This window comes from Scleropages formosus, chromosome 5 (assembly GCF_900964775.1).
Source record: "Scleropages formosus chromosome 5, fSclFor1.1, whole genome shotgun sequence".
NCBI lineage: Eukaryota > Metazoa > Chordata > Actinopteri > Osteoglossiformes > Osteoglossidae > Scleropages > Scleropages formosus.
This window is the reverse complement of record NC_041810.1, coordinates 26,975,497-26,989,591: the sequence shown is the minus strand read 5'-3', so window position 1 is coordinate 26,989,591 and position 14,095 is coordinate 26,975,497. Positions and strand designations below refer to the sequence as shown.

Below are 14,095 nucleotides of genomic sequence, written 5' to 3'. Positions count from 1 at the left end.
CAACGTCCTTCTCTCTGCTGCTTTGTCTCCCCAGAACCTCGACCGACCGGTATCGGTAGAACCCCAGACCCGTTCGGGTCACCAGGTGAATGTGTTCCGCTCTCGCTGCTGTGATTGTCAAGGAACCGGGGCAGAAAACCACCCTAAGGCCTCCTGCCCTGATTCCTTTACATCATGTACGTGTGCAAACCCTTGGACCCATGAACATACAATCATAGCACGAGGAGAGGAGAGCTGAGCTGTAAACCCGGTGGAAGTGGGTCGAATAAAGGCGCTGCCACGCTCATGTCAAGGGGAGCCAGCATAATGGGTGTTTGCTTACGTTTACGTTTATTGTACTGACTGGACCGAAGAGAGCGCTCTGAGCTTTTCATTTTGAAACGAAATGAAATATTATGAATAAATAAAATATGGGACAAACTATTAGGCGCTTCATTTACTGCCTGTGTGCTTTTCGCTCAACGATCCAGCTCCGCGTTCGCCCGGAGACACTGGCGAACACCTGTGCTTCCAGATCCTCCCGGTGATCCAGCTCCGGGATTTCCCCGTTGCCAACTCGGAGCTCCAGCTCCATTCCACTGCGCTCCGCTCCGCACTTTGGCGGCCGCCTTGTCTGCTGCTCGCTACATTGTATCCGTGTCCAGAAGCGACGCTCGGCGGAGGCGCTGCGGCTCCTTTCCGCGGGATTCGAGCGCCTGGAGGCCGCAGGGGCCAATCGAGGGTCCGATTCGCCCGCATCGCGCGGATTGAGGGGATTATTCGAATTATTGGTCTGTCGTTGCTTGATTGTTGGCTGATCGTCGGGGTTCGAGGAGGATCTCGCGCGTGATGGCCGTGCTCCACTGAAGTGGCCTTCCTCCTCATCCTCCTCCTCCTCCGCTGTGGATTTCTGGGAGTTGTTACGCCGTCGGGGGGAATTCTGGGAGCTCCGGCGGTCTTGCCCGACCTCTGTGGATCTATGGAGTGTCCCCGCACGTGCCACCGTGGGTCGGAGTGTCCGCAGGGGTGAGTAGGTCACCGTGGGAGCGCGTGTGGGCCTGCGCGTGCCGCCGCCGACGTCTGCGTGCCGCCCGTGTCGTGTGCGCGCTCCGCCGTGCCCGGGAACCCTTTGTCTGGGAGTTCCCGCGGCAGCCCGACGTGCACGTGCACGTGCTCGTCCTGTCAGGGTGTTCGGGGTCCGATCCCGCGGTGGACAGCGCGAGGCGGCGTCGTGAGGACGGACGAGGGGGGGGGAAGTGGTGGGTTGCTGGAGATCAGTGGAGAGTCGGGCTGAGCTGAGCAGTGTCCATCGCTGTGGTCATAAGGACGGTGCCAGAAGTGTGTAATGTCCGTGTGTGAGACTCCGGGGACATTGACTGAGTGAGCTCTGGTGCGTGGGGGGGGCTTATGGTTGGTAACAATGAGAGATGTCCAGCTGTTGACAGGCAGTAGTGGTGGTCCTCACCTAGAATTCCACTTGACACAGGACCTGTCCTCCTCCTGGGGTCAGTGAATGGTGAGAAGGAACACCTGCTGTGGACCTGCTGGACCCCCAGTGCTGGTGTGTTCAGGGGGTCCCTCCCAACCCCCCCCATCCCGGAGCCCCCTAGGTGTGCTGGAGGCCTCAGAGAACATGGCAGAACATCTCAGTTGAATGCAACTTGTGCCACCGCATGAGTTCCTCTGCTCCGATGGTGTTTATTCGCGTCCAAATCGGACTCGCAGCTGAGGTGGATCTTCTGCTCCAGGAAAGGCCGTTAAATTTCATCCTACAGGCTCAAATATTCCTTTTGGGTTCAATTGATTTAAACTCCTAATAGTGATCATTTAAACTCTCGTGTTTGTAGTAGATAGTAGAACATATTGAATAGACATGTATTAATATTTTAGTTGGATATATGTGGGGGCAACTGGTAATGTGGCTAGAGCTTCTCCCTTTGGATCCAAAGGTCGCAGGTTCGAAACCCTCCTCCAACTATAGTACCCTTGATCAAGGTACTTACCCTTGAAAAATAACAGTGAACAGTAGAACTACCCTGCCGAATAAATGAGTAAATCAGTGTAAATACCTTAACACTACAAGTCATTCTGGAGAGATGTGTCAGATAGATAAATTAACATTGAATCTATGTTGTTATAAAGTAACCAGACAAAACTACACATGAGGGTGTGGTTTTTATCGCCGTAGTAGAGTTTAAAACTCCTAACTAGTGAGGTACAGCAATGTAAACCTCTATAAATTAGTGAAGGTTTTACTGTAAACCTTGACCGAAATACCTCATCTTATGATTTCTTTGTGGATTTTCTCCCACAGTACCACGATCCCCCTAGATACTAATGTGGAGTGTTTGTTTGAAATATTTGTTTGGAGGACTGCGAGAGACGCAGCATGAGAACATGAAACACAAGCTGTAAACACTGTGGAAATGAGTTGAATGAAGGCGCTTCTACGCTCCTATTGTGTTTTTATTGCCTGGAAGCATTTTACTGACACCTAGTGGTGACAGATGGAAGTGCAGGCAAATCTTTTTTGGATGGGCGGGGCCACGTGCAGCCTGCTGGTACCCTGGAGATTGTCACATGTGACCCTTGACCCACAGGGAGGTGTGTCACTTGCTGGGTTAACAGTGGAGGTTCGTGAACTGCTGCTGTCAGTTTGGTCGGCACTGGGGTGACCTCACCGTGACCTCAGCATGACCTTAGTGTGACCTGGTTCGACCACCCACCCCCACTGCAGTACCCTTGATAAAGGTACTTTGCCTGAAGTGAAGCGAAGCTCTGATGTTCCTCCCTGGGGCCTCCGTAGAGAGGCGCCCCTCCCTGAGCTAGGTTTCAGAACTAGTCCAGAATGTTCTGTCTGCGCTATAAATTAAAAGAGATGTACGTCACTTTGGAGAAAAGAATCTGCTAAATGCATAAATGTAATGTAAAAGGAGTATCCTGTCGCCTTGCGGTCGTGGTTTCAGAGGTGCGTCTCCGAACATGACACAAAGGTCAGTGTTTACGCTGGTCCTCCAGTGTTCGCAGCTCTCCGATTTCTTGCTCTGCTGTGATTGCGCCTCCTGCTGGAGAGCTCAGGCGCCTCAATCACGGTGAGGGAAGACGGGGTTAGTTGTGGCTCTTGGCGTCACGGCGATGCCTCACGATGCACTTTGAAGGCCGTTGGTTAGGAGGCTGAACACCACATGGTGACGACAGGGTGAATCCAAGAGGAGATTGGATGCAAGAAGATTCCCAAAGTGCTGTGTCGGCACTTCCAGGAGAGAACTACTGGGAGTGATGAGTAAAATGGAGAGGGAACTTGTGTCTCCAGTGGGGACCAGCATCTCCATGTGAGAAACAGTATCTCCACGTGGTATTCCATATGGGAACCTGTATCTCCACATGGGAACCAGTCTTTGAAATAGGTCTCTGTGGAGTCCTGCTGTTATATCTCTGCTGGTTTAGGCTGATTCGGTCTGATTGCCGAAACTCCTTAGGAATTCATCTCCATGAGTCTCGTTATCTAAGTGACTGTAGTGTCTCTCGCTTTCCTTTTTCAGGGCAAGATGTGGCTAGTTGGGACACGGAGACCCTGAGGCTGCCGCCAGCCTGCTGCTGCTGCTACTACTGCTGCCCCCGGTGGCGTGAGTAGGCATCACACCCAACTGTCGAACCTGGGCCGCTGGCACTAAGATGTCCCTCAGTGGTGGCGCTGCAGGCGGCAAAGCTGTGGACTCGAATGCGGTGGACCCCTACGACAGCGGCGATGAGTGGGACATTGGCGTTGGCAATCTGATCATTGACCTCGACGCGGACCTAGAGAAGGACAAACTCGAGATGTCTGGCACCAAGGAGGGCGGGGCCATGGGTGCCCCCCCCAGTGCCGTGGCGGCTTTGCCCGAGAACATCAAATTCGTAAGTCCCGTGCCCACTCCCCAGGGCAAGGAGAGCAAGGCCAAATCCAAGCGCAGTAAGAACTCCAAAGAAGCCGGAAAGGCTTTGGCTGCCGATGGCGCCAAGAAGGAGGCCCACGGTCGCGCTCAGGTGGAGGGTGCCGGTGCGGCTATGAGCTCCGCCCCCATGGGCACCTCAGCAACTTCGGCCTCTGGGAAGGGGAACGAGAAGGGCGGGAAAGCGTCCCGTAACGTTCCCGGCGCGAAAAAGGACAAGGAAGGCTGTTCGACAAAGAACAAGAAGGAGAAGAGCGAGGGAGCCGCAGTCACCGCGATCGCCCTGGAGAAAGAAGGGGGCGCTCCAGCGCTTACTCTGGGGGTCGTCCGCGGCGCCCCTTTCGAGGGTCCGCCTTGCACGGACTCGGCCGCGACCGAGTTGCTCGGGAACGTGGCGGCGGAGTCTCCTGGAATGATCCCGTCTTTGACCATTAAGACAGAACCTGAGGATCCGGAGGGCGGAGAATGCAGGGCCACGAAGAAGGTGAAGAGTGAAAAGGTGAGTGGCTCAGGGGTGGGCTGGGATTGGCTGGAGTCTTGACTGGACAGGTAGGGATTACGTGCAGTCTGATTGGTTGGTGTGTGATTAGCTGGAAACTGATTGGACTGGTGAGGTTTCATTGGATGGGATCTGATTGGACAGTGTTGAGACTGGGTGGAGTTGGTGTGAGACAGTATGGTGTGGGATTGATGTGGCCCAACGAACGTCACTGAACGTAAGGCTTTCGTTTGGTCCACCGTTTGACCACAGGAGAGTTTGAGTCTGGAGTGAAGGACAAGCAGACCAACAGCTGGGACGTGATCCCACAGTCGGGACCAGAACCGCCTCTTTTTTCTCCCCTGCCCTGCAGCAGTTCTTCTAAACACACCAGATGTTTCTCCTTTTTTGCGTGGTTATGGGATGTGAAGCATCAGGTGCTGGAGGAGCTTCTGTAGGATGTTTCCTGCTGGATTCTGAGCAGGTTGCCCTCCCCACGGTACTCTCCCAAATTTACCAAGCTGTATAAATGGGTAATAACTACTAAGTGAGTCTGCAGAGTCTCACGTTTGTAACTATGGCAACCGTTCAACCTCCCCCATCTTCATTGAGGGTTAGCTCTCACCATGGCCCCTAATGAGGAAGATGTTTTCTGTGGGTTGGGTGTGATGTGTCATGGGTCTCTTCTCTTTGACTCTGCCCCACCTCTCTGTTCTCACGCAGCTTGTGTGATCACGCCTCTCCTTTTTTTTGGGGGGGGGCACTTTCAGTGTCTGTTTTTATAGATGTGTGAGAACCATGAGGTGTCAGAAGTGGCGTTTTAGACCCACAAACCAACAGCAGTAGTGGATTGGGCAGCAGGTGACGCAGAGCTCATCCCCTTCACACCTTGCTCTGCATGTGTGTTTCTTGGTTGGGGGCTTATTGTTAAATAGTCAATGACTATCCAGTTGTTTCCACATGGAATTTATTACCAGCCTACTCTCCTGGTCACTGCAGCATTGGCCTGTGTGAGAAAGCAGGAGGGAGATTTTCCCAGCGAGTCTGGACCACTGACCTGGACCTTGCTCTCTCCCCCCAGATTGAGTCCCCGGTGTCCACACCTGCCCTCCCCCCCCTGCAGCTCCTGGCTCCGGTGGCCCTCGGCGACATCGCCTCGCCCTGCGAGCAGATAATGGTTCGAACGCGCTCCGCGGCGGTGAACACGGCCGACGTGGGCCTGGCCACCGAACCCGAATGTCTGGGCCCTTGCGAGCCGGGAACCAGCGTCAACCTGGAAGGCATCGTGTGGCAGGAGACCGAAGACGGTAAGGGTGGCTATGAAGTCCGGTGACCTTTGAGCTGTCGCACACAAATAAGGGGCAAGGCTCACCTCACTAGCCGGAGCAGCTCGTTGATACAGCGCCTTCCCGAGAGTCAAGCAGCAGGGGACGATGGTCTTTTTTTTTTTTTTTTTTTTAAAAACCATGAGAACTAAAGCGCCGCTGAGATGTGGTTCATCTCCCACAGGTGGTTGACTAACGTCTCACAGGTGGTGATGCCTCTTCGCGTCCTTCCTCTCAGTTCAATTAGCGCGATGCCACCCCCCATCCCGTAAAATCAATTGAAACAAGAAGCAGAAGAGGAGTTCCTTCGGAGGAGTGCGAGCTCACACACACGCCCTGATTGGACAGTCCTCTCTAGCAGTTTCTCATGATTTTGGTTCAAAACCCAAATGTTGACCTTCAGTCATTGTGGGACATTGCTGGACTGCTCATCTGTAATTCTGGCTGACATCCAGAACCTAAACCCCGCTTAAGAGTCCAGTGCTAGGTTCAGCGTGAGGCGATGCAGGTTCGAATACGGAGCTCGTTCGGGCCACACTATCGTGGTGAGCTGTGGAGAAGAGGAGCAGTGGGGATAGCTGCTAGCTTAGGGGTTAGCGTTACTGCCTTTGGATCCGAAGGTCACAGGTTTGATCACCGCCTGTAATCCCTATGCAAGGTACTTATCTTACATTGCTCCAGTAAAATCACCAAGCTGTAGAAGTGGGTAAATAACTAAGGTTATAATAACTGTAACCTTAATCTTGTAAAAGTCACTTTATGACAAAATGGCTTTTCCCTTAGTCCCAGCAGGAGGTGGGAGAGCAGCTGGCAGCATAGTGGTTAGAACTGCAGGCCTTGGATCCAAAGGTCCTGGGTTCAATCCCCACCCCAAAATCTCCAGTGACAATATTAAGTTGCTTTGGAGAAAAGTGGCTGCTAGTTCTAACAAAACAGCTCTTCCATTAATGCTAAAGGGTGCCAGGAAAGGGGGTGAGGATGGGGAACAGCTAGTAGCGTAGTGACAAGAGCCACTACCTCTGTATCCAAAGGGTGCAGGTTCAATCCCCAGCACCACTCAGACTGAAGGTAAATTACCCATCTATAGAGTTTCATAATTTTACCACAGCAAATAATTGTAACCTTAGCATTGCAAGTCACGGTGGAGGAAAGAAAGCCACATGAACAAATGTAAATTCAAGTCATATCAAACATGTTGACACAGCCCCTGCTACCACCTCCTCCCACTCATGAGTCCAGACTGAAAGTGTGCAAGTTCAGTTTCATGAGCTCCCTCCGTCCCTCAGAACTGCTAAATGCCTCCTCACATTCGAGAAGCCTCTCCCAACAATTGTGTGTCGGTATCAACTTACTGTCAACATCTGGTCCCCATGATGCTCTGGCCACTCTGCTCACCTGTTCCTAACATGTCCCTCTAGGGATGCTGGTGGTTAACGTTACCTGGCGGAACAAGACATACGTGGGGACCCTGCTGGACTGCACCCGGCATGACTGGGCTCCACCCAGGTGAGTGAGCGCATGGGGGTGTCTGACTGGGTGGGAGCTGGTAAGAGGGTAAACTTTAGAGGTACTGTGGAGTTGGCTGTGCGGAAGTCTGACATACCGCATTTTTACCACTCGCGCATCTGCTGCGCTCTGTAGGTTCACGCGCTGCTGGTTGCTGATATCTCCTCCTCCCACCCATCAGGTTCTGCGAGTCTCCCACGAGCGATGTGGAGATGCGTAACGGGCGTGGGCGCGGGAAGCGCATCAGACCCAACAGCAACACCCCGGTGCAGGAGAACAGCAACTCCTCGGACAACAAGGGCAGCGGCAGCAGTAAAACACGGGCGGGCTCTAACAGCAAGGGCCGCCGGGGCAGCCAGACATCCTCGGAGCGCCGCACTCCCCCCAACAGCAATGCAGAGGACATCAAGGCAAGTCCGTCGTCCGGCAGCAAGCGCAAGACCAAACCTGCCTCTGACATGGAGCCCAATTCGAGCTCGGAGGACACAAAGGGAAGCAAGCGCATGCGCACCAACTCGAGCAGTGGCTCCGCCTCCTCCGCCGTCCGGCCCGACGTGCTGCCCCCGCCCCTGGATCGCAGCTGCCCCTCGCCGGTCCTTATCGACTGCCCGCACCCCAACTGTAACAAAAAATACAAGCACATCAACGGGCTGAGGTACCACCAGGCGCGGGCACACAACGATGACGACGTCAAGCTGGACTTGGACGGGGACAGCGAGTGCGGCGAGGACTCTGCTCTGCAGCCCGAAGGCAGCAGCTGTAACGGGGCATCTATCTCCCAGAGGGGCTGCCTGTCTCCGGCGTGCTCGTTCGCTCCCAAAGGCCGAGGGTTCGACGCTCACAGTCCCTCTCCTTCGCCGGGTAAGCTAGTCTCCAAGCAGCCAGGCAAAAAGAGGCCTGCAGATGGAGATCTCGAGACGGCAGGCTCAGCCGATGCCTGCGAGGAAGGACCGTGCCTCACTGACGAGGCCAGCAACGATGGCACGGACGACAGGAAGGCTTCGGACAAGGAAAAATCCCGAAAAGCGGGCGGCGCCAAGTCAGAGAAGTCCTCGCACAAGAGTGTGAAGTGTGTGAGACCCGGGCCTCCCACCAGCACGTCCCAGCAGCTGTACCCCATGTCGACAGCCTCGTTTTCGGCAGGTCCCCAGGGTCCTGCTTTGAGTACCGTGGTCCAGAGTGTCCCCAAAAGCCCCCAGTTAAAAGGCATCCAGCCAAAGCCCGTCGCCATGGGAGACCCCTCGGCGGTGAGCCCCTCTCTGAGCTCCTCCAAGGACAAGAAGAAGAAGGAGAAGAAGAAGAAGGAGGCGGGTAAAGATGCAGAGAGTCCTCGCCCCCCAGGGAAAGGAGCCAAACCAGAGGAGGGCAAGAGTCCATATTCGGAGTGCTCCGACTCAGGAGCCAAGAGCGACGGGCTCCTCAACGGCTCCTCCGACCCCCATCAGAGCCGCCTGGCCAGCATCAAGGCAGAGGCGGACAAGATCTACAGCTTCAGCGACAACGCGCCCAGCCCGTCCATCGGTGTTGGCAACCGGCTGGAGGGCGGCGGTGGGGGACAGCCCCTCGCACCCTTGCAGGGGGCTGCGCAGAATGGGGCTGACAACTCCTCGGCGAAGACCAACAGCCCTGCGTATTCGGACATCTCCGACGCCGGGGAAGATGCAGAGGCCAAGGTGGAGAACGTCAAAGCCAAAACTGAGGAGCAGGTAGTGCGGGAAGGTGCTAAAAAATCTCTTTTCCCCTCACAAACCCCAAGCAAGGAGTCGCCTTACTATAGCACGTATGATAACTACTACTCTCCCAGCTACACGAACCCCAGCCCGGGGGCTTCGGCCGTGGCTGCTCCGCTGACTGAGGGGGGGCAACCGATGAAGGTGAAGAAAGAGGAGGAGCAGGAGGCCAAGGTGAAGGTGGAGCCCCACGAGGAGCGCAAACCTGAGCTCGGCACCCCCAGTCCGCATCACCACCACCATCACCACCACCAGCATCAGCAGCCCTCGGTCATCCAGCAGCGCTCCAGCATCTACATGCAGCCGCTTTACTACAACCAGTACGCCTACGTGCCGCCCTACGGGTACCACTCGGAGCAGGCCTACCACAGCCACCTCATGAGCACGAACCCCACGTACCGGCAGCAGATTGAAGAGCGGCAGCGGCATGTGGCGGAGCACCACCGCGCTGCAGACAAGAAGGACAGGGAGTCCTCCACGAAGGAGGAGTGGAAGCAGAAGGCATCCATCCCCCCTACCCTGTCCAAGACTCCCAGTCTGTCAGACCTGGGCAAGGTGCAACCGCCCAGCAAGTGTAAGGAGTCATCGGCAGAAGGCACCAAATCAGTCATCATCCCCAAGGAAGACTCCAGAGGCCAGGTGCAGCAAGCAGAGGGGCTGAAGATGAAGCTGAGTGAGGGGGCTCATCACATCAAGGAGGAGCATAGATCTTCTGTGGACTCAGCTATGTGGTACCGACAGGTAAGTGGCTGCCGCCTTTCAGCATTCCTTACTGCCGTGTTTTATACCCCCAGCCTGCCATGGGCCTCTGACTTTTGCTCCTGACTTTGCACTCAAATTCCCCCTCCTGTAGGAACAGGAGTCCCGCCTGTGGCCCTATGTTTACCCCAGTAAGTACTGCGAGGCACAGAAGCAGCAGCAGCAGCAGCAGCAGCAGGAGGAGGAGCGCTGGCGGGACGAGAGGGAGCAAGAGAGACACAGGGAGAGGGACCGGGACAGGAAGGGCAAAGAGGACAGATCTCGGCCCAAGGAGGAGAGTAAAGAGAGCGGCGACCCACGAACGTCCGCAGCAGAGGACCACCGGGCAGCGGGCAAGGACCCTCGCGGCACGGCTCACATGCAGTTCTCCTCCCCACTGGCCCAGCACCAGTCCTACATGCCGTATGTGCACGGATACCCCTACGGACAGGGCTATGACCCCAATCACCCCGGCTACCGCGGGATGCCGTCTGTCATGATGCAGAACTACCCAGGTGAAAACTACTGTCCGACACCTTTGCATTTAGTCATTTTGCGCTTAGCATGTCAGAGTGACGTACAGGTTAAAACTGCACCAACAACACGAGGAACTTTAGGTGTAGATGCAGTTTTCGAACCACAGCATTGATAGGAAACACGAAAAGCGATTGTGAAGGGTGGTGTGATGCAAGTTTACGTAGGTGGCTAGCCAGCAGAGAAAAGTGTCTAAAAGAACTGGGTTCGAGACCCTTCGTGAATGCTGGGAGGCATTCGGCATTTGACAGATAGATGGAGCTCATCCACCGGCGGGGGGGGGGTAAACCAAGAATCTATGGACTTTAGACCCTTGTGAGTGGGATCACCAGCTGGCCAGAGATAGAGGAGCACAACACTCTTGCTGGGCTGTAGGAAGCAATCTGGTCCTTTAGGTATTGGGTTAAGATCCTTAAACCGTCTTATAGGCCGTAACCAGCGCTGAACTTACAGGAAGTCATGGGGGAGAGGAGGGGAGAATTATGGGAACACTTCAGCAGGTTAAACACAGCTTGTACTGTATTCTGGATAAGATCTAGGGCTTGGTGGCTGAGGCTGAAAGAGCAGACAGACAGAGTTGCAGTTGTCCAGGTGGAAGTTGGACTGGGAGCTGGGTGGATCCTGTAGATATTATACAGGACACCCGACTCCCTTCTGAGGAGCTCTTTGCATCTAGACTGCATGGAAGGCACAGTGATATCGTAGTTGTTACCGAGATATAGACTTCTGTGCATTTCATCTTGAACTAAACTTCCGCCCAACGTACATTCATTCATTTAGCTGACGCTTTTCTCCAAAGCGACTTACACTGTTGAGGTTACAATTATTTACCCATTTATATAGCTGGGTAATTTTACTGGAACAATTCAGGGTAAGTACCTTGCTCAAGGGTACTACAGCCAGAGGTGGGGATCAAACCTGCGACCTTTGGATCCAAAGGCAGTCACTAATCACTATGCTACCAGCTGTCCACTTCCTCAAACGGAGATATGAATTATGGGAAAGGTTTGGTTACTCGCCTGTCTGCACTAATTGCCCGCTCACTCCTCCAGGGTCCTACCTGTCGGCAGGTTATCCCTTCTCCCACTATGGCAGCAAGGTGGGTGGTGCCGAGGAAGGAGACAAATCGCGCGGCAGCCCCACAGTCAGCGGCAAGGCTGCCTCTGAGGCCAAGGCTCTGGACATCTTACACCAGCACGCCAGCCAGTACAAGAGCAAGTCCCCAAGCGAGAAGGGAGGCCACGAGAGGGAGCGGCTGGACCGCGACAGGGACCTGGACCGGCCCCGGTCCTCACCCTCGCAGCGCATCGTTCCCACCCACCACCACCTGGGCTACCCCCTGCTCTCAGGGCAGTATGACTTGTCCTATGCTGCAGGTAAGTTTGCGCACACATCGCCACGGTCATCACCCAACATGCTGCGGTCAGGATGTTTGCCCGCTGAAAATAACTTTCTCCATTCGCAGGTCTGTCATCATCAGCCATCGTTGCCAGTCAGCAGGCCTCAGCACCCTCCCTGTACCCCCCAGCGAGGAGGTGAGAACGGTAAGTCGTAGGCAGCAGGTGGGCTCACGTTTGATGAGGCCTGTAGTGGCCTTGGATCGCTGTACTTAGCCTGAATTGATGCAGTTGGTGAAGCAGGTATGAGCAGACTTCGAACTACCGATCCCAGTTGTGTTTGTAAGTTGAGGTAATGTAGTTACACATCTGAATAGGGCGAGACTGATTTCCTGTGGCAGCCAGCTGAAACGCATCTCCTTTACACAGGGTCACCCGATCACCAGCTGCAGCCTTGCAGGAGCCATGTGACTGGATCACATGAGGCGGTGCGCAAAGCTCATCTAGACATCAGTTCAATGGTGTTTCTGTATTTTTGTTTTTCTGCTTGGCGGGTCCTCCTCCTCCCAGCAAGTGCTACCGCCCACCCACCAGGGTTCCTGCAGTCTGAAGGGATGCTGCCTGAGGTCCACCTGTCACTGAAGAGGGGATAGAGGAATGGACCAAGTCACACTGCTTGTGGAAGGGTTCTGGTGCATCGGTACGGGGTGGTCAAGGGGCATAATGACTCACATCGCCACCTTCCCCTGGTCCTTGTGGTCTGTGGTGGGTGTCGGTATTTAGCACAGTGACATCACCTGTTTTATGTGGGACCCTCGACAGCTGGTGTAATGCTTCAGCATCCATCGCCCACCCCAGTGACAGATCGAGTCCCACCACCACGTTACCGCTGCGGGGGGCCGCCGGGCTGCTCTCGCTCTTCCCAACTGTTTCTCTGTTGAGCTACTTCTGCACGTTGTAAAATGTCATGAGAGCATTAAGTCACGGCTGTGGCATTGAGGACAAATTGAGTGCATCCTCTGTTGTGTCCATGCCCCGCGCTGCCATTTCTGTATATACTGTACAGAGGAGTTATTTTAAAGAGCCTGTCGGAATTTCATACCTTTTTGTCCATTTTTCTTTTCTACTGTTACGTAAATGAAGAGATGCGTAGCTGGTGAAACAATTCTGCGTTTGAAATTTAGCTCTAAACTTGTATGTCAGACCCTGCCCTCATTCACTCCCTTCTTAGAAAACAACAGACCTTAAACACTGAGTGTGCACTCAGACCCCCCGTCAAGTTTTCCTCTTGCCATAGAGACCATGATGCTGTGCAGGTTGTCCAGGTCTCTACCACCAAAACAGTACAGGCAGGCACTTTTAACTGGCAGTAACTTAGGTAATTTTAGCGCCCCCTGCAGGCCACTGGACGTTGCGTTCAGGACTTTGTGAACGCAAACAAGATCCAGGTTCGTGTCCTGCATCTTCCACTGCTGCCAGCAGGTCCTCTCAGGTGCGTTTAGTAAGTCTAGGGGTCTGGGACATGTTCCCGAGTCAAAGCGCCCCCAGCTGGTTGAACTGCTTCCATTTGGGGGATTTCAGTCACTTGTCCCAACAATAAACCACAATTTCACACATTCATGTTGAATCCAGTAGGCATTCTTCACATGTTCCACACACCGTGGTTTTACCTTATCTACGAGCCCAAGTTCAGAGGGGTGTAAACCAAGATAGGGCCCAGAAGGTTTGAGGCTGAATCCCCAGAAGAACTGTGCCAGCAACTGTCTGCTCACTGCAACTCCATTCATTCTAGAGAACATTTCCAAAATTCCAATTATTTTGTTACAACCTTCTGTTTCACATTACATGTTAAGATTCTCTGAAATGGTGCTGGTTGGATTTCAGTTATCCAACCACGTGTTGGGTGGGGATTCAGTTCTCTCATCAGACTCTGCCCCCCTCCCACCCTCACTCCTCACCAGTGCTTAGTCAGTCATCGGTACTTGAATGAGATATTTACAGATGTGTATTTTTTGTAGTGTTTCAGATGCCCCCTTCCCCTCATTCAGGTCTGCTCCCATTGGTTTCCTATTCTGTAAAGTGTACATTACCACATTTTTTTATACAGTACTGTACCTTGCCTTTGTACATTTAGGCGGAAAAAATAAATCTTTTTATGAGACAATCAATCCTATCCCTCAGTGCCATTCATTGGAGAGGATTCCTGTCCTTCCCAGTGGACATCTGGGACCCCAACAGGGATGAACTGACATCAGTTGCTAGATAAAAATAGAGTATTTCTCACGAGAACCTGACTCACCATGTCTGGAAGAGATACGTCACGGTGGTGCTTCTGTAGGCTCTACAATGGACATATTAAAATAACTGGTGTACAATTACCAGTTTGTATTAAACTGCTACACCAACAAAGTCACTGATAAACCAGCATTGTACTTTACTGTGGGGTAAAAATGCACTGATTGAACTGAATTTCCAGACTGAGCACAAGAAACAAAGAATGGAAAAACCAAACCTTAACATTTGCTGCTGGTTCCCA

At 53.6% G+C, this 14,095-nt stretch overlaps 1 protein-coding gene across 1 annotated transcript; it reads left to right on the top strand.

The window, feature by feature from the left end:
- Positions 1-620: 620 nt before the first annotated feature.
- LOC108942424 (zinc finger protein 609-like) lies at positions 621-13,713 on the top strand. The gene is made up of 9 exons (XM_018765798.2): positions 621-1,005; positions 3,522-4,410; positions 5,471-5,696; positions 7,133-7,220; positions 7,402-9,691; positions 9,804-10,203; positions 11,275-11,598; positions 11,688-11,766; positions 11,989-13,713. The coding sequence occupies exons 2-8, from the start codon at positions 3,655-3,657 to the stop codon at positions 11,759-11,761; spliced, it is 4,158 nt and encodes a 1,385-aa protein (XP_018621314.1). The 5' UTR covers positions 621-1,005; positions 3,522-3,654; the 3' UTR covers positions 11,762-11,766; positions 11,989-13,713.
- Positions 13,714-14,095: the final 382 nt, after the last annotated feature.

Coding starts and splice junctions, on each gene's coding strand:
- LOC108942424 (XM_018765798.2), top strand. CDS start 3,655: ATGTCCCTCAGTGGTGGCGCTGCAGGCGGCAAAGCTGTGGACTCGAAT. Junction 7,221..7,401: donor CATGACTGGGCTCCACCCAG/GTGAGTGAGCGC, acceptor CCCACCCATCAG/GTTCTGCGAGTCTCCCACGA. Junction 11,599..11,687: donor TGACTTGTCCTATGCTGCAG/GTAAGTTTGCGC, acceptor CTCCATTCGCAG/GTCTGTCATCATCAGCCATC.